This window comes from Perca fluviatilis, chromosome 4 (genome assembly GCF_010015445.1).
Source record: "Perca fluviatilis chromosome 4, GENO_Pfluv_1.0, whole genome shotgun sequence".
NCBI classification, from domain to species: Eukaryota; Metazoa; Chordata; class Actinopteri; order Perciformes; family Percidae; genus Perca; species Perca fluviatilis.
In genome coordinates, this window is record NC_053115.1 from 13218898 (window position 1) to 13245740 (window position 26843).

General features: G+C 39.6%; 1 protein-coding gene across 2 annotated transcripts in view; it reads left to right on the forward strand.

The window, feature by feature from the left end:
• Nucleotides 1-445: 445 nt before the first annotated feature.
• camk1b (calcium/calmodulin-dependent protein kinase Ib) overlaps nucleotides 446-26843 on the forward strand; it is a 44998-nt gene continuing 18600 nt past the window's right edge. Inside the window, exons 1-3 of one of the 2 annotated variants that reach the window (XM_039797961.1) lie at nucleotides 447-536; nucleotides 2607-2619; nucleotides 7688-7801. In XM_039797961.1, coding sequence (XP_039653895.1) covers nucleotides 2609-2619; nucleotides 7688-7801 — 125 coding nt within the window. In that variant the 5' untranslated portion in view covers nucleotides 447-536; nucleotides 2607-2608. Of the gene's footprint in view, nucleotides 537-2606; nucleotides 2620-7687; nucleotides 7802-26843 lie in introns of both variants that reach the window. The other variant, XM_039797962.1, reaches the window with a different exon arrangement.

Sequence of the window (26843 nt, forward strand, 5' to 3'; positions counted from 1 at the left end):
ACTACCAGCAGCCTAGTCCAGCCATACAAGGCTGATATTAGTAATGGCAACCAGTTCTTTTCTGCTGTTTGTGCTCTTAACCAACTGTAGGCTATGTGTAGTCCAGAGTTTTAGATGTCAACAACTGCAAGTCCATCATTGTCACTATGACTACTGCCATTAGCTTGCTACAATCACGGCTAATTTTGCAACTGCTAATTATTTTCATCACCACCACCACCATCAGTAGGGGTAATTTGTTATAACCATTATCGAGGCTGCACACCGACACCACTTACCTCCAAGCCTTTTATCACAATCAGCACGGGTGTCAAGGGTGGAGAGAGGTGACCAATGGTGTCGCAGAGATGTTTACCTGCGCGCCACAGCTCGAGCGGTGATTGGTCCGTTGATCGTCCTGCCCTGAAGTGACGTCAGGGTGAGCGCTTCTGGTGAGGTTGCCAAGTACAGATTCCGTACGAGAGCGCTCCGAGTTGTAGAGACAGACGGACGGACACAGACACGGCCGTTGGACCTTACTGACTGCTACATTTCAGGTAGGGTCGACTGCTGCTACAAAGTCATGACACAAACTTGTCACTCTGACTCTATCTCAAGGGCTAGAAGGATGTTGGCGCGTGGTTTCTTGCCAGGGGTTTTGGTTGATTGTTTTCTAGCAACATTTATCAGTAACGTTCGCTAACCTTAACAGGCGCTTTACGTTCACTCCGTGTTATGGACACTTTTTGTTTAGGGGAACGTTTTACAACTCTTTGAAGTGATTTCATGACTTTAAAACTATACGTCGTATTAGCGTCACTACACGGGAGAATGCTGAAGTTAACCGTCAGTCTCGATATGCAGATGTAATGTCATTTACATGAAGAGGACCTCGTAGTACCTGAAGCTGCAGTTTCGAACATACTGACATGGAATATGTACTGAAGTGATAGCTACTTTTCTTCCATACAAACCAATAAGTAGACTGCTGTCTGAATTAATGTAATGCACACTAATAAAGTCAAGTTTGTACAGTAGGATAGGTCTGACCAAATATAAATAACTCTATGCTATGTATTGAGAGAGCCCTGGTGGGGTTATTATTAATATTTACAGCAGAGATGGTGTGAATGTTTTCTCAGTAAACATAACAACGTTTATTTTTAGTTTTTACTTCCCTCTTTCTGTTTCTCTCTCCCTTTCTCTTCCATCTCTCTCTCTCTCTCTCTCTCTCCCTTTCTCTCTCACACACACACCTCTGTCTATGGGATCTTGTAAGGAGAAGTCTGCTTATCAATTAATAAGCTCACTTTGAGAGGAGATTTGTTGTGCGTCACTGACACCAGCTGACCAATCAGAAGGCTCTTAGTAAATCTCTCCGTGTTTACAGTCAGCCAGTGGATGCATAGGGTTGATGGATGGAGAGCCGTGCAGTTTTGGATAGGCACCAATGGTGTAGGAGCGATGGTGTAGATTAGTTGGATAGTTCTCTCCAGTGATAGTTAGTTATTGTTGATTTATTAAACAGAGATATTCCAAACTGCCTCTCCACTGCCTTCTCTGCGTCCATGCTTTGAACATGTTGCTCTTGGCACACAGGAAAAAACGCTCGCCCACCACTGCAGAGACCTGGGATCGTTGTCTGTTTAACCGTTTGACCCAATGAATCATTTTATTTGTTGTACTAAATGTGTGAATGGAGTTTTGCCTGCATTTCACTGTGGCCAATGTGTTTATTCCTTCCTGATGCCCAGTATTTCCAAAGAGACAATAAAGCCACTAAGGTAAAAAAATGACAAATGTTGGAAATTAGAAAAAGGATTACTATCCTTCAAAAATTGATTAAATTGTATGAAATGTGATCCCAAACCTGGGCAGCTGGATGGGAAAAAGAATGCTGGGCTTTGGTCTTTAGGGCAAATTCCAGATTGATTGAAAGGGTCCTGCCTTCTGCAGCTCTAAAAGCTCCAAAAGATAAGAGAGCTAGGTATGCCTGACCTAACAAAGCCCTGAAAAGAAGTAGTAAAATAAAATCATCACACATTCAGTGTAGTGAATCTGCTTTTACAGATCATTGGCATGAGTTAAGTCTTTGTTTATAACTTGGCAGCAGAATTCCTCACTGTTTTGAGCTGTGCAGTAGATTGCCTGCTGAGATAATAGTAGTAAACACAAGCCCAAATCAATATTTGACAGTGTTTAAAGACAAAAGATAACCAACTTTGAAGTGTGTCGTAGATTATCGGCACTTTTGTAGAGACATGAGCCGTCCAGTTAAAAGATAACAAGTCCATTTGACCAGAAATGTGTCCAAGAGCTCATTTTGGTCAAGTTCTCATTAAAATTTTAGACATCTGGTTTTAATATTAGCTCTATGAGTTTGTCTGTTTGTGCGTTTGATACTGTGTTTGTGTGTGTGTGTGTGTGTGTGTTTGTGTGTGTGTGTGTGTTTGTGTGTGTGTGTGTGTGTGTGTGTGCGCATGTGCACGTGCAACTGTTGCCAAAGGTTTTAACACCATTGCAAATTAAATTTCACACATTCTAACGCCATAACCACATGTCATTTCTTCACGCTTAACTGGTCGTGTGTACGTGTGTGTGTTTCTTCTGTCTACTGCACATCACAGGAATGGGAAACCAGTGAGTACAGCAACTGTATTTTGTGTAAACCTTAAACGCAAGATTGAATGCTGCATGTAACATATTAGTCTGGGAATGTGGTTCTAGTATCGTGCATCTCCCTACATCCAGCCTCTTCAATCCTTTTACTTCTTGGGTTTTGAGCGCCTTATCTTCACCCGTTGGTCAAAAGTCGTGTCATCAGTGGACATGGAGGGGCTCTTTTTTGGCCTTCTACATGCTCATACGATACCTGCATGTGTCTCTATCCTCTGCTCTCCCACATTTTTAAACTTGCCCCTATCTGCCCCTGCGTGTCTTAAACTTGAACCTTATTCTGCTGTTTGTAGCATTTGCCTGTTTGAAAAACAGAGTACCCCTCCCCCCTTGCTCAACTTTGTCCTCAAAGCTCCAATTGCTTGAAATGTCTTATTTGAAATGTAATATGAAGTTGCCTAATGTAAAACACATGCAGATGTTTGTGCCACTGAAGTGAAATCACTGTTATAAAGGAGATTTAGGGGCATGTTGGTATTTCCTGTAGCTTTCTAAAAGGAGCACAACCAGTGACAAGCAAGGATTAATGCCTTCATAGATTTTAAATGACTTTGATGTTTAAATGACTTTGATGTTCAATGTCATACATTCTGAGTGCATGGATTAACATGAATCTCCATGAATTTCCATATGAGCAAGCTGAAATGCTAAAATACAAAGCAGTATGTGAGAGGTGTTTTCACTGTTTCTCTGGCTTCAGTGTTTTCCTCCAAATGGTTGCAGTTATTTTTAGCCTAAAGGTTACTACTGTGTAAACATGTACTGTGATGCCCTGCCTAAATAATGCTGGTCAGGAGATAAGGTTAGAGCTGCAACTATTACTTTTATTTTTGAACTCTTCTTGCCAAACAAAAATGCCAAACATGCTGACAAATCTATCACAGTTTACCAGAGCTTTAAGAAATGTCTTAAAATAGCTCCTTTTTTATGTGGTAGTCAAAAAGCGTTTTGCGTTGCATCAATTTGAAATGGAGAAAAGCAAGCAAATCTTTGTATTTTAAGAGGCTGTAATCAGCAAATTTTTTATTGGCCAGCTAGCTAGTCAGTTAGTTTCAGAACTACAAACTCAAAGTCCTCTTATTTGTAACCATGCATAAATTAGAAAGCCTAGAGAAGAATCACAGTTATTATTTATTTGTATTTTCAGACGTTGATTAGTACCCATTGACCTACTACAGATATTTTTTTTAATGAAAACATTCATGCTTGGGTAATGGATCCTCAATTCTCAAAGCAAAAGACTGGTGTCAAGTTGAAGATGTACCGAGGAATAGAGTTACAGTCTGCTATGTATTGTTTGTTTGTCTCCTACAGTGGGTATTAGACTCCAGGAACAGAGGCCCCAATAGGGCAGACTTACCGGAAAAGCTTTTATAAACTGGACTTCCTCTTACTGCTTCCCCAAAGCTCACTACTTTGCATGCTGCTTTTTCATGCAAGTGTTGCGAGATTCTTCCTTTTACTTCAGTTGCTTTTAAAGGTGTGCTACATTAAGTAGAGGAAATGATGAATGAGATGAATTTAAATGTTAAACTGTAAGCTTAGTTCCAACACAATAAATAGTACAGATCCTTTATCTGGTAAATAAATTATAAGGCAGACTGGATCTTTTTAAACTAAAGGAGCAGCAGTTCATGCAAAAGTTTGCGTAGCAAGGTCAAAAAGCTGTGTGCTCCCACCAACGTCACCTTCCTATTTAATGGCCTTTTGACCTGTAAAGGGCACAACTTAAGAAGAACAGGGCAAACATTATTATAATAAATTATTAAACAAACTAAATGGTTGAAAATGGCTCCTACACAGTGAGTTTACTGTATAGCAGATGCTGTATGTAGCACCTGATCAGGTTGTATCATTTTTCACTGCTTGTGTGTGTGATATGTCTTTCTAATCCATATTCAATAACCACACACAAGATGCTTCTGTGTATTTTTTTTTTTTATAACTAAACATAACACACTGCAGCCAGCCGTCAAAGTGAGAATGATTTCCACCTTAGCTGCCACCTGCCATCAGACACTTAAGCAATGTTGACTCTCAGATACCATAGCAGCTTCTTTGGGTTTCCATGACGACGCGTATGAAGCCAACTTCTGACATTATTGAAGGTGGCGAGAGGGCCACCACATTCGTGTGTGTGCAGCAGCAATCAGTGACTGCACCTCAATGCAGCTAGAAGAGGCCATGCCCTTTTTAACATTTGAGATAACAGCAGTGTTAAGCCCAGCCCTGTCTATGACTTAATGCCACTCCTACACGGATTTCAGAATTTAAATGAGTTTACTCTGATGTAAGAGGGAAATGATTAACTGTGCTATCATATAGTCTTTGACAAAATGACTCTTGGACTATCCAGAACAATACGTTACATCATCTCGTATGACCGACTGTGAAGTTGCCAGGCAGGCAGCAGTAACAGAGGAGGAGAGAGGCATGCTGATATGAACAGGGCTATTTTAGTCTTCCAGGTCTTGCGTTATAGGCACTTTCTGGGTTTAGATGATGATAGCTGTGACAGCGGGGTGCTCTGTGATCTCTAGAGAGTGTCGTGAGGACAAACATCTGAACGTAAACTTCTTCTGATAAATGTGAGACACAAGTCGAATTAACATTGTTTGTGTCTTTTTTCTAACTCTTAAAGGTAGTAGTGTTTACAGCTTAGCATGATTTTTTTTTTTTAGTTGGCCCAGTTTGTGAAGCTAATTCGTATCTTAAACGTGAGCGTTACACAAGCTCAGTAAAGTCACACACACACATTACAGATAAGCTGACATTTTATAGACTGATACGCTCGTTGAGTTTTGGCTCTTCACACAGAGTCTCATCTTTAAGTTTCAGTCATACCATTGACATTTTGACAGTACCTTTGTTATTAGTAAAGGGTTAGGGTTTTATGCATCTCTTGCACTGCTTGGCTTGGGGAACCACTGTGTACTTGAAGTTATTCTTCTGCAGCAACAGCCAGGTCACTAAAGTGAAACTATAGTTTGCTTATTAACCTAGTAGATATTGACCATGACTTTTAGCCCTCTCTGCCATAAATTCCACTCTTGCAGATCACACAGATACTTGACTGCAGGACGTAACTTTTTTTGTCTGAATAAAGAAAGGAAATTCTATATCGACACACATCCTCTAGCCTGACTTGCCAGATGCTTTGTTAACACAGCAGCCGTCTTTGGAAACAGTTTGCAAAAGGGCGGGTACTTAAAAACTGGCAGGTGATTGGATGAACCATCTGTCTATCACGTCTGCCATTGTTGTTTTGACGAACAGTCGTGGCCATCACACACACCTGAACCACAGCCGTAGCTGCCAGTAGCTCCTCATCGGACGCTGATTGGCTTCGGTCCGCTGCTGTCCAAACACAAATGCATTACTTGAAGCCTGGCAAGATGGGTTTTCATGTGAAATGTGATCCTGCGATTTTCGCAAGATCTCGTCTTATCACAAGGATCCAGCTGCCGTGCAAGGTAACAGATCCTCTGCCATGTTGAACCTTCAATCTATGTGCGGACCCAGAGCATGCTGGGAAATGCCTGCCTCTCAGCTGATTTAACAGCTGATTGGTTCAGAATCGACTCAAAATGATGACGTTTTATATAAACCTTTTTATTGTTTTTGAATCGGAGGGATTTTAAATTGCCATTTGTCTGATTTAAAAGCTTATTCTGTACAGAACACATGTTGTGTGCCTGATCGTGACGTTAAGAAATCAGAGACTTAATCCGTTCAGATCACGGATCATCTACAGTCTGTTATTAATTACCATCAGCAACAGATCGCATGTAGAGCATTTTGACAGCTACTCTGTCTTAATAAAAACAACTCGAGGCTGTGTACAACCTGATATATGTGTCTGATAACATTTTATTAAATCGGAATCGGACCTAACGGGATGTGAGTGTTTCTTTGACTTCCTGTTCAGCACAAAGGCTGCTGCAATCGGCTGGAAACTGTCCGACTTGACCGCAGCTTTTTGTCACTGCCCCCGGCTGCCGCCGCCTGCGTCTACTTTACAGGCTCAGCTCATCTCGAACGAGCCTATTGCTTCCGGCAGTGGTTGCGCTTTGAAAGGTCAGCAGCAACGAGGTCAAAGTTGAAATAATTTGAACTTTTATCGCAGCACTCGGCGGCAAGTTTCTTGAATGTATTTAGATTGTTTTTGTTTACAATGTATTTGCCCCTGTAAAGCACGTTGAGTTGCCTTGTGTGTGAATTGTGCTATACAAATAAACTTGCCTTGCCTTGCCAAGGGTAGCGCTTCCTCCACCAAAGGAAAACAATGGCACAGCCAGCGAAGATGGGTTTTACCGCAGATTGTGTGTAGGCCTGTGTTGAATAACCTGTGTCATAAGATATGTTTTGTGTGTGAAAACAGTTTTAGAGACAAATCAGGATTTACTGCATTCCTGAGACGCATGCAGTTGTCTATGTAACAGACCGAATGTAATTTTGTAATTGGTAAGTTTAGGCCACTTCCTTCCCAGAACCTGTAAAATAGAAGTTATCCTTTTGGCATCATACAATTGATTACAATTAGTCAGTTACTTCACTTCATTGTGTAACTTTTAGCTGCAAGAAGTGCTCTTCTCAAACACACACCCACAGAGCTAATGCAAACCCCAGCCATCAACTCCAAAGATCTAAATACATGCTACATTACACAGCAATGGGGCCTGTGGATTAGGGTTTTTTACATATGTTAATGTAAAGTACTTTGAATTGCCTCTGTGTTTGAAAGATGCATAGATCATATGCCAGTATTTCCCAACATGACATAATGCATTGCATACTATTAGTGTGACATCACAAGTGGCAAACACTAAGAAATCCACGGATGTCAGTAATCTAAGTCATACAAAAATTAAATCATTTTGTACTCACTTTAATACAGTCAACCATAAAAGAAAAGGGAGCAGCACTATCAGTGCAGTATTGTACTTACTGCATGTGGGAGATGGAAGCAGATACATTTGGTATTGGTTGATATTAATGAGCTTCTCCTCCCTATCCTCTTTTTCTTCTCTAGTATTGTCTTTGACCGTAACAACAAGAAGATGCCACTGGGTCACGATTGCCATGCCTGGAAAAAGAAGACCACAGATGTGAAAGATCAGTATGACTTCAAAGAGATCTTGGGAACGTAAGTGTCAGTGCCAGCGCCAGCGACAAAAACCCTTGTGTCTCAGCTTTGTTTGATGGCTTTTTCACACTCTGGGGAAACAATGTCAAAATTTGAATGAAGGCTGTGTGTTTTTACATTATTACTGATGCATTTAATGCATATTTGTTAACTGTTCTCTCAGATGTACAAAGTACAGAACATTTGCATTTGTTTTGTTTCTGATCCTGACCCTTTTGTATGGATTGCATTTGATAAATTATCATGCAACTATTTGGGGAGGTAATTATGAGCTAATTATTGGATAGAAGGATTGACTGGACATAAATGTATTACTTTACAACTAGCTTCCTGACAAAGTCTAGCTGTATTTTGTAAACATTTCACTGCTCCAAGTGTATTTATGCTGGGCTGCTCCTGTCAGTGTCCGCAGATAAACAGCTTGATGCTTAATCGGACATAAGAGGCTCTAATGGGAACCTGATGTGGTGCATGCAGCACACATGTGGTAACTGTGTCAGTGCAAATCCAGCGGTAACAACAACAATGTTTTTCTCAGGCCATTTTTTTCACCTTTACCAGTTTGGTAATTTCATGGCTAATAACAAATAGGCTTATGCCAAGGTACATGTAGGTGGTGTTTGTATGAATACAGACCAGGTGGTGCAGTGCAGTTTGTTTTGGCATGGAATTGCAATCTCTTACAATGTTAGCACAAACAGCTATTTTTGTGCATTAGTTGAAACATACAAAGACTTCTACAAGATTTTATCTAAATCTCTCGCTCTCTAAAATTTAAAAACACACACATTCAAACACAATATTTAAAGCAGTCGTCCATACTGGTTAACTATTACCTTCAGATTCCACCTTTATCCAGTGAAATCATTTTAAGCACAGAGCACCATTACTGATCTTGTGACATTTATATTTGGGCAAAACTCCAAACACAATTTCTCTTGGTAGTCAAAAGGATATTTTCCGTCAAATAAATAGGATTAATTAGGATTGGTCAGTGTATGCAGTCTAATGCAAATTAATACAATAACCCTGCAGTAAATTTTCAGTAATACAATAGCATTACTAGGGCTAGGTACCAAATTCAATACCGTTCATGCACCGAATGAAAGTATTGAGTATCGAAAAATGTGCTAAGGAGCAGCGTCAGGGAGCCAATAAGCATGCAGCATGTTTCTACCAAGATCTAATAATGCTTTACGTGGCTAACGTTCCACGTCGTAGAGACACGCAGGAAAAACTCTACGTTATACAGAGACGGGGCTCACGTAATAGGAGCTGAAGAATAAGTAAAAAGATGTGTGCCGTAAAGTGTAATGTTGTAATTTCTTTTTGTTTAAAAAAAAATTGGTATCGAAAAAAGTATCGTTTAGGAACCGGTATTGAAGTCACGGCATTGGTATCTGTACCGGTACCAGCTTCCAATGTTTACATATGTTGAATGTGTCATCAGAAACCTGTTGATTTACTTCACCGACACAGTGTCAACAAAGCATTACATTGAGAGGCTGATGCTCTGCTCCCTGCATACAAGTGATTGTAGACAGAACATTAGAAACACCTCTTAAGGAAATACAGTTCACAGGGAAACGGCACCACTAAATATACAACCTCATAAATTACCTTGGAGTTGATTCAACACCTCTGACACAGTGTTAATGAAAACTGAACTTGATACTTTACAAAGATAGGAGTTACTGCTGGGCTGCTGTATTAGATTACATAAGTCTCTGTACAGGTGTATTTTATAAAGTGGTAACTCTAAAGGATTTGGAAAAGGAATTTACACAGACACAATACAGCTAGACCTAACTAATCAACAATCATTCCTAAAGCTAGAGTGGCCAACAGAGCTTAACACAGTGCAACTTAGATGAAAAAATATGCAGACAGTCATTTACACTAATGAGTTTTACTTGACATCAGTTTCAACCTTGGATTCTAGCTTTCGTGTCTCTTGCTGTGTCTGCGTAGCTGGTGAGTGTGAGGCATTTGGGGAGGGGCGGCTCCCAATTTTTATTTTGAGGACAACATTTTTAGCTGTGGCAATCTTAATGCACTACTTTGTCTATGGAAAGGTAACACCTCATACATTAAGATTACATATACTTTTTGGAGTGCTTGATGGCATGCCTTTCTGCTTGTCATTTGTAGAGCCGTAATTCATGTTCTGCACATCTTAAGCCAGACTTAAAATAATAATAATAATAATAATAATACACTTTATTTGTATAGTACCTTTCATTCCATTAAATGTAGATCAAAGTGCTTTACAAAAGAAACAAATCAATAACACATATGGCAGTCTATTCTATATTCACACAAGTAAGCAGGAACATAATTGTGGTAGCACTACAGTACACTTGTCCAAACCTAAAGATAGTTTGGCACTTACAACAATAGAGCATATTTCATCACCAAGACAGGACCATTTTTGACCCCTCCTGGGGTTGACTTGGTCCTCCTGTCTAAATGGTCCTGCTATCCTTCCCGCTGTGAAGTGTTTGCCCAGCTTTCCCAAATTAGCAGGACAATTTGGTCTCGAAGAACAAATTGCTCTGAGAGTACACTGCGGTTAAGTGTAACTTAATCCTACTACTCTTTGTTTTATGAGCCTTAATCATGAGTGCTGAGTGTCATAAGACAGGATGTTTATCCAAGGTGTCTCACTTGATGCACCTTTCACATACACCCGTGTCCTTGTTAGTCCAGGATTAAGTTGTGTGAACACAAGACTGTCATAGCAGCTTTATGGCCATTTACCGTCTTTTCTGTCGGTATTTCTACTGTACACACTTGAATGAAGGCAAGATCCCACTCAAAAGAAAATCTGAATAATCTGTGGCCAAATTTGCAGGAGCATTGATAAAAAATTCATAACGCAGGCAAACTGCATTAGAAAGAGTAGCAGTGGACCTCAGTTCAAAGAACTGAATAGGGATGAGATTAGAGTGACTGCCAATCCTAAATGGTTTGCATCATAATGCGGCTTGTGTCTGTAATTGTGTTAGTTACTTCCAACTTAAAGTTTGATTCATGAAATGTTAAAATTATTTTTCTAGCACACTAATGTACATAGAGGGAACGAAAGGGATAAATTAGATACAGGTAAATATAGCAATATCAAGCCAAATTGAAGTTGTATAAGTATATAAGCACAGCCGATGGTTGCATGTTTTCCCATCCTTTCAACCCTCTCATTGTCGTCGCTCCAGTCCTCCACCTACCCCCAGTTTGATGCTGAGCTTGTTTATGGAGAGATCACCAGCTCACCGCATCACTCAGCTGTGCGCCACATTCATTTGCCATTGCTGGATTGTTGTCTTGGTAACAACAGGAGACACTTTCCATAATGGACTCAAACAGTCACTATGGAAACAAAGTTTTTGATTTGCTATTAATAATCCTCCAACGGGTGCATATGTGTGTGCATTGCGCAAGAGATGAACTCACTCTCTCTTTCACAGGAAAACAGAAATAATGGCACACAAGACAGATATTCTCCACAAATGTGCTCATGTTTCTGGAGCCTCCTTCCCTGATATGTTTGACCATGAAGGAGATGTACTGTAGGTGCTGCAAATCACCTCATCACTGAATCCAATTTTTTTTTTTTATATATCCCATCTAAAGCATTAGCATAAATCTTTCTACGACTTGACACGTATTGGCCTCTGCAGTCAAAGTATAGAATTGGTTGTCTTGCTTCTATGTTAAGATGTAATGAATACTTCTTTTTTTTAACTTTTTATTCTCAGAGCATTTTAACATATATGACAAGTATCACAAACACATAGTTTTTACATTTGATTCTTTCTTTTAAATGTCTGTCTTTAGTGACACAAATGAAATGATATGGGGACTTTAAACCCAATACTAGGGATTATGTGGTTTTGTACTGTGACTCCCCAGCTGCTGCCACATGTTTTTGTAATCAAAACAGATCGGAATTAATAATCCACACACGCAATGACACTGTCACCGCAATCAACTCAAATCCTCTTTTGCCTTCCTTCTTTTCTCATTTGTTTCAGTAACTTATGTTAATCCGCCCCCTCGTTCTGTCTTTCTGTTTATCTCTATCTCTGTCCAACCCGAAAATCACATCCCTGCTGTCAGAAAACCAGCTCCATTTTGGCTCCCAATCCCTGTCACCTGCCCTTTTACCTGTTTCCTGGTTTCACACTGTGTTTGTTTGCTGTGGAACAGGGAGCCTAGTGTGTCCCGCCGCCCTTTGATTTTCAGCTGAAATTAAAGCTTTCATTATACAGGGATCAGAACACGCAACTAAGCATAAGGCCGACCATTGGACCCACTTCAGAGTTATTGTCAACAAGACATATAGTTAAATAGCATCCTACTCTTACAGTTAAATTGTTAGGAAATTAAAAAAAAACACATGTCACAAATATCTGCAAGCTTTTGCTTACAAAAAAGTCAAAATAGTAAATTCCTTTTTACCATGTCATACATACACATACGTACCCACCCATCCAGACCTTCTTTCGAAAGTTTGGATTGCCTTGGCTTTCCCGGCGCTTCCCTTGGCTTTATTTCAAACATTGACTTAGCATGCACTCTCCAGCATATGTTGTTCAGTATATCATCATTCAAACCTGGCTGCTTATAGATTCACAGGTAACGTATTTGGAAAATTAATATATTCTGTATTTTGCTGTAACTGTTATATGACAGCAGAAACTATTTTTGGCAGTGCACCAATTCTACTTTCATTTCCATTTCCAACAAGTCTACCAGCTCACAGGTCTATGACAGATGTGGTTAATTAGGAATACATATTATTCTGAATCTGTAATATGGATGTAATATGCTTTGGAATACATTGTTATAAAGATTCTTAGATTCAATACAGCAAACAGCCGCTCTGTGTTTTGTTGTTGTTTTTATTTCAGTGTTCCCACACTTGAGGTTTCTCTACTGTGACAAACTGCACAAATGGACCATGTTGCCTTTTCTGATATTTGAATGAATGCCGAGAGCAGTGAGGGGAAATTCTTGGCCCTTTTTAAGCCCAGAATACATTGCAAAACACAGAGGGAATGAAGGGCAGGGTATGGGAGGAGTGGAGGGTAGGGGAGCGTGGTGTAATCATCTAAAATCGTTAGGGCTGATGGATTGGCCCCTGCCTGTTTATGTCACTCTTGTCGAACGGTGACCCAGTAGCTCCTGTCCCTATGGTCAGCTTATTGGCCAACATTGATTCGGGAAGTTGTGTGTGTGTGTGTGTGTGTGTGTGTGTGTGTGTGTGTGTGTGTGTGTGTGTGTGTGTGTGTGTGTGTGTGTGTGTGTGTGTGTGTGTGTGTGTGTGTGTGTGTGTGTGTGTGTGTGTGTGTGTGTGTGTGTGTGTGTGTGTGTGTGTGCGTGTACGTGAATGTGTGGGTGAGGGAAAGACAACACTTGTTTCGGCTATATTTGTGTGTCTGTTCTTTATGCACTGTTGTGTAGGTCCATGAGTGCATACATACGTGTAATTAAAGGGTCATAGTTGTTCTGTATGTCTTTCCTCTCTGTTTTTTCTTCTTGATGACCTTTGCCATCTCTCTCTCCCCACCTCGCTGAATGAGCACGTAGCACCCATCCTTACACATCTTCTCGTTTTACAAATCAAGAAACTCACAGGCTGTTATTTTTGATTTGACAGACTGAAGATCTCTCATTAAAACCTCTCGGGCATTTTTGTGTGGATCGCTACTTCTATGGAGCTAAATCAGGGCCAAATGTTTTGTTAATTTGAAAAAAATATATATAGTTGAAAAACTAAAGCTTGAAATTGAAAATTTAAGTTTTGGTCAAAACTTGGAAAAAATAAAACCATGTATTCAAACTAAAAATAAGTGTACCAATTTTTCTTTTAGTTTGAATAAAATTTAGATTCAATTCTGGAATTATTTAGAATAAATTATAAATTTTCATTTTTCACTTTTATATTTCTTTTCAGTTCCACATTTCATGTTTTCAGATTCAAAACTTATTTTTTTTACGGCTTCAAATCTCTTTTTTTTCAGTTTCAAATCTTTTTTTTTCGGTTTCAGATCTGTTTTTCACTTTCAGATAATTTTTTTTCAGTTTCAGACTTTTGGCACTGATTTTGCGTAGGGGGCATGGCTTCAACTCAGAGGGGTGTGGCATTATGAGTGACAGCCTAACAAAGAAGGCAGAAGACTCCTCTGTCATGTTGCCTTCAGGAAATGGTGTTACTGTGAGAACTATGACTGAATGCTTTCTATCCACTATATATTAGGGGTGGTACGGTTCAAGAAAAAACACCCGAACCGCTCGGTTCGCTAGTCTCGGTTCGGAGCGTGTGTGTACCGCACGGTTCGTCAGTACACTGTTAAGCTGCACTAACCTCTTACTGCCGTAGTGCCCACTTTATACACCTATGTTAAAACACTTACTGGAAATGACGCGGGATGGGCGTGACAAACGCAACCCATGGCAGCTGATTGGACGATGGGTCACATGGGTCTGGCTGGTCCCTAATTTCAAAATAGACTGTCATGGCGGCTCGTTCAGAATACGATCTCATATTGTACTAAAATAGTTCACCGAAACGTGTTTCTGAAAACATTTTAAGCGAGAAATAGGCCATGCAGTTGCTGAATTTGTCTTCATTTCAGATCGACAAAGGTCAGTTTAAAAGATTTTCGTCAGATTTTGAGAGACACCGAGCCGACCGCTCCTCGCGGAGTGGGGTGCCGCGTGTAGTTACGCCACGTCACGCCTCGAGAAATGTCAAGTGGGAGAGAGGCTGCCCAGAGCTGTAGGATGCGCCAGTGTCGTTTATAGTCTGGTGTGTGGGAACATTTTGGATTTCATGGTACCTATGATGAAATAAAACAATATAGAACTGCCACTGTGTGCATGTTTTGTGCAACATGCATTCAATATGCTAATTTTAGCTATATATCATATGCTGAAGTATATTCTGGAGTGTTAAAGATTAAAAGAAAAATAACAAGAACCGTACAGAACCGAAAACCGTGACCCTAAAACCGTGATACAAACTTACTTAACAAACTGATACCAGTGACAAAGTTCCATTTAAAAAATTGTTTTGGACAACACATGGTACCAATTACACTATAAGAGCAATAAACTGTGCCAGATTGTGCAGTTCAGCAGGAACAATGACTTCTCCCACTTCCATGTACGACTTATAGCACCACAGTATTCACTCGGCAGTCAGCATAGCGTCTGCTCCGCCAAGGCAACCTGCTGCGTATTGACGGTAGGACATGTGAAAGATATTAGCCTTTTTGAATAGATACTTTGGGACATTATCCCGCGGGGTGGCATTTTTTGTCATTAACACATAAAGGGAAAATAGGTGGACAGCTGGAAATGAAGGATCACTAGCACTAAAGTTAGCATTAACTAACGTTAGCTTCACACTAGCTGATGTTTTTACACTAATTTCAGCGTCCAGCTCAAGTTTTTTGACTTTAACGTGTAGTGGTCTTTGTTAACCTCTGTTTGTCAGAATGACCATAACTCGACAGTGGCTGCCTGCAGCCGTACAGAGCCTTATAAATGTAAAAAATTATAAGATAACTAACATTGCTAAGTTAATAGTGTTACCTTTTCATGGTTAGTTTAAACAACATCCTGGTCTGCTTTGTTAATCAATCAATCAAAGCTTTTATTACGGACAAACACGGTCCAGAAAACAGACCGTAGACCTACAAATACAAAAAGACAAGTTAGTGTATTCTGATACAGTTAGGCTGTGGTAGAAGCCTTCAAAGTTTGCCCACTTGGCATATTTTGTAAGGCATAACTGTCATGCTGTTACATGTAATGTTATGTGTGTAAAACGTACTTTATCAGGCCAGAGCATTAATGTAAAGTCATATTTGTCTACTCTGTAAAAAGAGACCTTCTTCACTGCAGCCACTGTGGAGTTATGGTCATTCTGACAAACAGAGGTTCACAAAGACCACTACACGTTAAATTAAAAAAACTTGAGCTGGACACTGAAATTAGTGTAAAAACCCCAGCTAGTGTGAAGCTAACGTTAGTTAATGCTAACTTCAGTGCTAGCGATGCTTGAATGCCAGCTTTGTCCAGCTGTCCACCTATTTTCCCTTTTATGTGTTAATCACAAAAAAAATGCCACTGCGGAGATAATGTCGCAAAGTATCTATTTAAAAATGCTAATATCTTTCACATGTCTTACCTGTGGGCTGGTGCCAGTGAATACTGTGGTGCTATAAGTCATACATGGAAGTGGGAGAAGTCATTGTTCCTGCTGAACTGCACAATCTGGCACAGTTTATTGCTCTTATAGTGTAATTGGTACCATGTGTTGTCCAAAATTTTTTTTAAATGGAACTTTGTCACTGGTATCAGTTTGTTAAGTAAAAAGCACATATATATAGTGGATAGAAAGCATTCAGTCATTGTTCTCACAGTAACACCATTTCCTGAAGGCAACATGACAGGAGTCTTCTGCCTTCTTTGTTAGGCTGTCACTCATAATGCCACGCCCCTCTGAGTTGAAGCCACGCCCCCTACGCAAAATCAGGGCCAAAAGTCTGAAACCGAAAAAAAATTATCTAAAAGTGAAAAACAGATCTGAAACCGAAAAAAAAGATTTGAAACCGAAAAAAAAAGATTTGGAGCCGTAAAAAAAATAAGTTTTGAATCTGAAAACATGAAATGTGAAACTGAAAAGAAATATAAAAGTGAAAAATGAAAATTTATAATTTATTCAAAATAATTCCAGAATTGAATCTAAATTTTATTCAAACTGAAAGAAAAATTGGTACATTTATTTTTAGTTTTAATACATGGTTTTATTTTTTCCAAGTTTTGACCAAAACTTAAATTTTCAATTTCAAGCTTTAGTTTTTCAACTATATATATATTTTTTCAAATTAACAAAACATTTGGCCCCGATTTAGCTCCATATACTTCAAAGTGAGCTTATTTTCCTCATTGCCTTTTTAATCCATATTCAGTGGATAAAAGACCAAAAATATGAAATACCCGTGGCTTTAGTTTTTGACATTTTCATTAGCCAAGCATGCACAATGTATATTTGAATAGGTGTTTTCTTGTTGATCCTTAATTGTTTACCCAGAATCCAAACAGATTGCTGTTGTTTTGTGATTCAGAAATTGTAGTCAGGGCTGGGACACAATCTGGTATTCAAAAGAGGAACCTTTTGCTCCACTAGTGCCTCTCGGCTACATTACACTGGTTTTAACGTAGATTTACCACTCAGGCTGAGGGCTCTCTGCTTCTGAGTGGAATCGTTCAACTCAACGTGTGTGTGTGTGTGTGTGTGTGTGTGTGTGTGTGTGTGTTTGTGTGTGTGTGTGTGTGTGTGTGTGTGTGTGTGTGTGTGTGTGTGTGTGTGTGTGTATGCACAAGTGTTTATGTGTGCACTTGTGCTTGCAGAGGCATTTATGAAAGACTATAAATTGTGTGACAAGAGGTAAGGCTTTGACTCTGCCTTAATGTCAAATTGACTTGAATTAAATTACGACATGATAAAATAATGTCAAAAATTGTCCAAAAAAAAAAGAAAAGTCAAAAAATTGTCAAAGGTGTATTCCTCCCTCAGACCTTTCTTTATGTTGGAACTATTTAACAAACAAAGTAGTTCCTTAATACAGAGGTATATGAAGCATATGTACTGCACAAACAGCTAGGTGATAGATGTTGGCCATTAATAAACAAGGTGCAAGACACAACAGCATATGTAGTGAGTCACGTAATGTAACTTATTTTAAGGAGAAATGTAATATATTTGATACAGCTCTCATTATCTTTTGAGTTCATTGACTTTATTGATACATGTACACTGCAGGATATACAAGTGCAAGTTAGGGTGCCACTTACAACTCAAAAATTAAGGTTTTGACTGTAAAAAATTTTTGATAAGGAATGTGCTGAAGGATAAACAGTATGAACATAGTCCATTCAGAACTTAGTTATTGTCACAATTAAACAGCTTATTATGAATGAAAATGCACACATAAAATGCATTTGTATTTACAAACGAATCATCCACAAAGCAAAATGTACAGTTAGTTATGCAAAGGAAACCGCTACCTTTATAGAGCAGATAACTCTCCCAGCATGAGGGGTGTCCCACTTCATCTATTTTTCATGTCTCTATCTCTCCATGCTTCACTTTTTATGTCCTAACCCTTCCTCTCTCTCCATAATTTATATTTTATATATATATATATATATATATATATATACCTTTTTTTTTTTTCATATTAATCCCATTGTATTCATGTGATATCTCCTTCCTTAATGTTTTTTTTTGCCTTGCTTTTCTTTTGTTAAAAGGTTTGGTTTGTCTAAGCTGTCGGATGAGAATAAAGCTAAGACCGTCCTTCAGTAAAGGAGAGGAGGCACACACAGTGCCCTGCTCCTGTACTGGACAAAGCACATGCAGGACAGCATGTTAGCGTGTCTGCCCTTGTAATGCTGTGTCAGCCACTGATAAGACCATACAGGAGTTATGAGTCAGGCTTGTGACATGCTTGTGTGTGTGTGTGTGTGTGTGTGTGTGTGTGTGTGTGTGTGTGTGTGTGTGTGTGTGTGTGTGTGTGTGTGTGTGTGTGTCTCTCTCTCTCTCTCTCTCCCCCCTCATCTCTTCACTCTGCATCTTTTTTGATTCAGTCCTCAGACATTATATGTGCTCAAAAAGTGTGGTGTCACCTTTATTAATAATAATAATACATTTTATTTATAGTGCGCTTTTCAAAGTCTTTAAAGACACTTTACAATAAAACCAGTACATTAAGCACATTAAAAACAAGTGAAGCAATAAAATCAACACGTAAAAAACAAGCCTATCAAAAGCAAGTGAAACAATAAAACCAGCAAATAACCGCAAGTGAAATGTAATATTATGTAATGGTGAAGGCTAATCGAAAGAGGTCGATTTTATTTATTTATTTTTCTCGGGGGGGGGTGATAGGATAGCTGAAGACAGGAGAGACGGGGATGACATGTAGCAAAGGGCTGCAGATTAGAATTGAACCGGCCCTCTGCAGTAAGGAATGAGCCTTAGTACATTGGGTTCATGCTCAACCAGGTGAGCCAGGGTGCCCCAAGGTAGATTTTGATAACTGATTTGAATGTGTCCAGGTAAGTACAGTCACATATGTGTATGGGTAGTTCCAGAGGGAGGGGTTGCAATGTGAAAGCTCTGTTAAGCTAAGTTATCAACCATAGTAAGATGCATTACAGGACTATATAAACAAGTCAGCTACTGATTAATTCTGAGACTAAATCACATTCATTCTGACACTCCAGTATTCATAGCAATTACAGTTTAACCTTTATTTTGAAAAAGGACAACTTGGTACAATTTCCAACCCAATCCTTAAGATCCATCCCTGCTTATGGCACCCTCAGCCCTACCCTGACCTCATTTGAACAGAAGCCTGTGTTTCAGCTCAGCTCAGCATGGCATAGCCTGCAGTTCCTGGAAAATACACACACACACACACACACACACACACACACACACACACACACACACACACACACACATACATAAATGCCCACTGTCTGGCCCACTTATGCATCTCCATCTGCTCACAGCAATATATCCCCCCTTACAATTTTAAATACACTTGCAAGCTTGTCATGTACATCTTCCCACAGTCTTTCACAATTGTTATAATCTCTTATTACCCATATTCTTCACATTGCAAGCTGCCCATATCAGCAAACTGACTTGAGAAGACTTTCCTTTTTTATCTCTGGTCCTAGAAATCCTTAGGGAAGCAAATTCTTTGCTTTGCAGCTTAATTACAATCCACTACACGACTTGGATAGGGGTATTGTTTTTTTTTTATGTGTGTTTCAAACCAATTCCTTTCAGTAAGTGGACTTGAAACAGTGGAAAGCTGGATCTAGTATTCTCTTACATGGGGAATAAAGCACTTTAAGTTGCATTAACTGAGCCACTCAATGGCTAATGTGTTAGCACACAATTGCATGCATTCACCACAGAGAAAACATTATCCTTCAATCAGAGTCATGTTTCTGGCTGCCTGACATATTTTAGGTCCGACATTTGCTCTGCTTTTAGCTCCATTTTGGTCTTCTAAGCAAAATATTTTGTTTAGCTTGCTAGATGTCCGACATTCTTTAGCAACTACTTGTTAAGTTGGTCTGTCTTTGGTGATAGGCAGATCATTTACAGTGGCTTTATCAGAGCTTTTTTTGCTGAAAAGGGTGGCCTACTGCTGCTGGAAACTGTATTGTTGAGAGCTTTGAGACTGAACTAGTAAATGCACAGACCATAAAACCAAAAACAACTATTAAAGTGCAGTATAGTGCAGATCTCAGCCAGGTGTGTCTCTATCTCCCCTCCCCTCAAGATGCTGACAAAGATGACAAAAACATGGATTTATTTATCTCAACATATCAGGTAAGGAATTAGCAGATGCCCCGGTTCATAATGAGTCCAAACTTGTTTAGGAAAGTCAGTTTTTGAGCAACAACAAAGGCCAAAATGTGGCCTGCAACAGACTAGGTAAGGGTTCTTATTAGCCTAGCTGATTGCCAGAAATGCCTTTGCTACTGAAGTAGTTGATCACTTGTGGTCCCGACTGGCCAGTCAATACAAAACATAGCAGTCAAAAATAGGTTCCCAAAAATGATGAATGACCGCGACCACAAAAGGTACTTAAGCATACATAGCCTAACTGTGCACAAAAAAATATTATGCTGACAGACAGACAGACAGATATATACACACACACACACACACACACACACACACAGATGCACAGGCATGACCAAATGCATGATCCCCTCCAGGCTTACACCTGACAGAGATAATGAGCTAAACGTGTCTAAGGATCTGTAGAGGTGCAGAATGGATTATAATACTCTGTGTACTAGAGCTTAAAGGGGTGATAGAATGATTATATAGGGTATTTCACACTGTTCCTTAAGGTCTCCTAATAGGGTATGTAACATTGGTTGGGCTGAAAATTGCACAAGTGCTATTTTATGGGCCCCTAACTACCCTGTGAATATGGCCCTATTTGTAACAAGAACTTTTCTTCCAAATATGGTATACTCATGAATATTTAGATGAGGTGTGCTGACTGGTTAGAGCGAACCACATAGAAACACATTGGAGACAAGAAAGCAGGTCTCATATTTCAGACGCTGCAAAGTTATACATTGTTTGTCTACTATTTTGTTATTAAATTCACTTCTGAGACTTTTTTTATGCGAGAAATCAACTATATAAAGCTCAAATAATATCCGTTTTACGAAAATGTATGGCTAATTGCAAATTTGGTAAGACGTGTCAGACTTTAGGAGCTCCACACAGTCTGACGAGAAAGCGGCAACCTCCATACCCAGTGAAAGTCACCGTTTCTCGGTTACTTACTACCGGGGCTCCGCGGACCTGGTCGGCTGCCAGTTGCTGGCATAACAAGAGTATATTTACAGTTTGAATTTGTTCATGCCACTTAAATATCAGCTACCCCCAGGTCTTAAAAAGCTAACAATTGTGTCAGATTTCAATTTAATGCATTTTTGTGAACACAAGGGGTTTCGTTAGCTGCTAGTGTCCCTTCAATCCTATGTGTACAGATCGTGGCTAGTTAGCTACACTTTCGGCATGACTAGAGTATATTTACAGTTTGAATTTTGTCACACCACTTATATAACCGCTCCCTAAGGTGTTAACAACGCTAACGCTTTTGTCCAATTCAATTTAATGCATATTTGTGGATTTTAGGGGTCTCCTTAGGAGGAGCTGCTAGCTAGGCTATGTGTCCCATTTAATCCTATGGGAAAAGATCGTTGCTACACTTTCGGCATAACTATCGTATATTTACAGTTTGAATTTCGTCACGACATGTATATCACAGCTACCTAAGGTCTTAACAAAGCTAACATTTTTGTCCGATTTCAATTTAATGCATTTTTGTGAATTTTTAGGAGGAGGCAAGCTAGCTAGCTCTCATTGATAGAGCTCCATCCAGCTCACTCGCAGACAAGAGGCGTTTATTTCCCAGATCGTTTGTTTAAATAACTCAATACACATATCCATTATAAGATTAACTGGCATATCCATTATAAGATTAACTGGAACCTGTGGTAAGAGATTTCTTACCACATCGCTGATGTTAAGAAAATCTAAAAGCCATGTTCGTTTGATTTCTGAGGAGGATGGAGAGGCTTGGTCCAATTGAAAGTTAAGCAAAAGGTTTAATTAACAACATGTTAAAGATTTTCTTAACACTGACCACGCGCTCACTCACACAGACCGGCCATTTAGCAGGAAGAGGGGAGCTGCAGGCCCTGGAGCTCTGTCAGGGCAGCGCCATTTGGTAGTCCACTAACCCAGAAACAGTGACTTTGCGCGGGTATCGAGCACCGTGGGCTGCCAGCTGTGACGGAGCTCCATCTACCTCACAGCAGGCCGGTTTAGCCATACATTTTCGTAAAACAGCAGATGAACAATTTCTGAGATATGCGCGACCTATTCAGAAGACTAACTGACCTCAGATCAGTTAGTGGCCTATGTAAATTTTGGGGCGTTACAAAGATAGAAGGTAGAGCCAAATAAGGAGGAGTTGAGAAGTTGACGTCAACTTTTAGCTTTGTTGAGATTCGCCCGTTTTCAGAGGCAGTTTAAAATTGTGAGATTTGCAGAGGAAAGAGGTGTCAATGGGATTTTGAGGTTCTATGTATGTCCTATTTACCCTCCAAACTGTCGTTATTCAACTATGACAGGGTAAAATCAGTTTTGCATTCTATCACCCCTTTAAGAAATATTTAATACTAAAACTGTTTACCACAAGTGACACAACCACAATGTGCGTCACACACCGGAAATAAACAAAGTAAAAACATTCTGTATAACTATTTACAGTTACAGCATTTTAAATAATAACAAATGTTAAGCACTATGTACAATTTTAAAATGCATGTTGTTAATGGTTCGTGGTATCTGATGTACACACCAGATGTCCAAATGTAAATTGTTAGTCATTCCCACATTCAGATTTACAGATGGACAGAAATGTTTATGAAGTACGTTGGGGAAGAGTCAGAGGAATAGTGAAAATCAAGTGTCACTGTGGGCTTTGCCACACTTCCTACTGGAACTGATAAAAGCACAGACAATATTTACATTTTCTATTTCTTAATATGGTCATGATATTTCCTCTTGGTAAGCAATAGTGTGGAGTGCACTGACGGCTTCGAAAAAGGACACGGTTACTGGCAGTGAGTCAAACATAGGAGCACCATGGCAACACTCATATTAAGGGATTTTTAAATTGAGCGTGAGCAAAATATGATAGCACCAGCAGATTATATTTGTTCTCAGTTCAAAGTAGACTAAATATATCCTTTTTTATTACAATTGCGTCATTTGGGGTACACATATTCATCTGGAAACATCTGGAATCAGTTCAGTGTGCAACCAAAGCAATTATCAACAGCATAGGAATGTTTCTTATCGCACATATGTGACTTTACTCAAAGTGCTTCAGTACCAGTACCAGTGTGACTGGATTTGTACATAACAATGATGGCCAGGCACTGTGAAGTGTTATATTTTTCTTCACTATACCAAAAACATGCCGAACCATTACCCCAAAACCCAAGGATATATAAAGAATTAGACTACATAATGCATAATTAAATTGACTCAATAAGTGTTAGGTTACATTACCTTAAAGGTGGAGTCCGTGATTTGTTCGATGATTTATGATATTTGAACTCAGCACCAAAACAAATTCACCCCCTTCCGTCAGTGCTCGTTTCTTTTTGTTTTTAACCATCCTTCTTGCTCCCTCTGCCCTTCTCTCATCATACATCCATGGCCTTTTCCCTGTCCTGTGCACGAACACAGCTGTTGCTCTTGGCTAGTCTTTCTTTTGCCAGACCTTCCACCACAGGAGGGTCTGGCTAGTCCGCACAGCATTTCGGGATGGGAGAAAAACGTGCTCTGGTTTATTGGCATTTCTTTAAACCAATCACAATCGTCATGGGTGGCGTTAAGCACCGGGCAAAGCCACGGTAAGGAAGGAACTTGTTTTGGTGGGACATGAGTATGTTTAAAAGTTGTTTTAGTCGTGCAACAGAAAACTCAGATTGGACAGATAGTCTAGCTAGCTGTCTGGATTTACCCTGCAGAGATCTGAGGAGCAGTTAACAATAGTCCTCATAAATCGAACAGAATTTAAAATTCCAACACAAAGAAAGCGGAAGGTACCAGACATCCGCCCAAAAAGAGTAAAATCCGGCAGAATTTCCGGCGGCGACGTAGCAATCTCGGAAGTGGAGCGTCGTGGACATAGACGACTGTTTGGCTGGAATAGTATTGTGTGGCTCGTTCCGAGCCATTTTGTTTGTTTCCCATTTACAGAGCCAGGGCTGTGTATGAATACCAATTTTTTTTAAGAGTAATTTATTGCATTGGAGCTCTAAATCTAGATGCTGTTGTTATGCATTGTGTTAATTACCAGATAAGGAGGGCGAATACGGTTTGGTTTTGCAGATCTTTGCGTTTGGAGGGCCCACAGTGCAAAGATGGTCTTTTTATGTTTCAGGGCCAGATTCACAGTTGGGTACCTCTCTGCTCTGATTGGACCAGATGGTCCCTCCCTATGTCTCTTTGACCTTTCCACAGTTACCATTTTGTCATCTGCTTACATACCTTCTTGACCAACTTCTCAGCAGGACAGATGGCACAATTGGTTGGAGTTTAAGAAATGTGGTATTTATAGGGAAAACAGTACATGGCAGAACCTATTATAAGGAAGCTCTGTATTCTCAAAACACCACAGCATATGAGGAAAGCTTCCTTCGTTATGTTATAATGAAAATCAACATTGATATTATTTGAGTTTACTTCAACACGGCGCCTGTACTGTGCATGTCTGCATTGGCACAGACCCCTCTGTAATAGAGCAGATGGTAACAAAGGACAAAGTTTTTTTGTTTTTTTTTTAAAGAAGAGCGACTGAGGCTGTAACAGCATACGAAGAGTGGGCCTTCCTTGGCTCTGCAAAAAGACAATGCATATTGTGTTTGGCTTGGTTGCATAAGTATGTCAGTAGTAATAGTTAACTTAACAATATGGTCTTTGTTGTTGTCATTGTAAATCAGAGCTTGGCTACTTTCATCTGTGTGGATGTAACCACAGCCTCGTATAATGGTCTGCTACTACATGTTTGCATTTATGTTATGTGCCTGTATGTTTGTTGTGTGGGAGTGAGTACAAATGCGTGCATGATTGCATGTGAGATCCTAATTCCTTGGTTTTGAATTGCTTTCATGCACCGAGTAAGGCACCATGTACCTACACAATGAAAAGGCTGCTTGTAGTGCAAGCAACTTACTCAGAGACAGAAAAGAGTGATGTAATACAGAGCAAGTAAATTAGTAAATTAACTATGCTAATATTTGAACTTTTTGAGCAGTGAAAGTAAAAAGGCTGTGTTTGGACATGGAATTTATCCATAATAGCAAAATGTAAATCACTAGAATATATGTTGTTTTATCGTCATGTAAATATTTACTCTGTTTGAGGCTCCATACATTTACAATTTGTTGCTGCCTGTCTATATTTAAACTCTCGTGTAATATATTTGCACATTGAATTGCTGAGAACCCGCCCTACTGTTTGGATAGTGGCAGTAAGCGTGTCTTTATTGACGGTTTAGTGGCTAATAGCTGTGCAGTGTGTGTGTGTGTGTGTGTGCGTGTGTGTGTGTGCGTGTGTGCTCATCCTGGACACAGGTCCCATGGTGATGATAAGAATATCCTGTTAGGAGAAGGAACAGCTCAGCAAACACAGTTGTTTACCTTTTATTCCAGTTGAAACCTTTGCTAGAATTAAGCTCTCAGCAAACTCAACAACTATCAGCACCCATCAAATATTCATCACAATTATGCTCTTCATATTTTATGGCCCTGCACTGTGTCAGTAACAAATGGATTTTTGTTTTCATTTTTTTCACTCTTTAGTGTAACATTTGTCCCACAGCTAGACACATGGATCTTCTACAGTTCCATCCTTATAGTAGAAATATTGTGGCGCTCCACAATAGAGAGCCAAAGTCATGCCCCTTCCGGTGGACCTCATGGGACCTTAATTCAGAAAGAATATGAACGTAGTGAACGGGGAGAGGTAAATTATGTTTTTGATCCCGTTTGAATTGAGCCATAGATTACAAATATGATGTTCGTCAATTTAAAAGAAAGTTTTTCAGCCGAAGAAAGTCTCCGTTAGCTGTATGTTTGTCACATGACCACTTAGTTTTGTGTGAAACCGCTCAGTGAACTACATCTCTCGTCTAACACAATTTACGTCACCTAGCTTGATGCTCAACTTTCTCGCTAGCTAGCTAGCTTAGCTCTGTTCTACAACACATGTAACCTTATCTTGCCTGATGTGTTTTATCCAGTGAAGTGTTTTCATCAGAGAAGCAAAAGAACAAGCAAGATCCACTGCTTATTTGAGTAACGTTACATCCCCGGTACAATACACACAGACATCGTAGCTTCAGCGAGACGTCATCCATGCGACTTTGAAGTGTGTAGTCTTTCTAATTACGTATTTTAACAGTCTTATACTTCAACAGTTAACTATAAACTGAGACTTTCTTCGGTTGAAAAATTATCTTTTAAATTAACGAACATCATATTTGTAATCCATGGCTCAATTCAAACGGGATCAAAAAATTATAATTATCTCTCCATTGACTCTCGTTCATATTTTTTCGAAAGATAGGTCCCATTGGCCGGAAGTAGAAGGGCGTGATTTCGGCTCTCTATATAGTCTGTAGAAAGGCACTTGGATGAGTGAGCCAATGAGAGACAAGACAGAGCTTAAGTGTAGAACAGCCAGAGCCAACACTTGTTTTGTTTTTTTATTATTATTTTTTGGGCATTTTTAGACCTTTATTTTTGACAGGATCGCTTAGACTTGAAAGGGGAGAGAGAGGGGGAATGACATGCAGTAAATGGCCGCAGGTCGGAACTGAACCTGCGGCTGAACCTA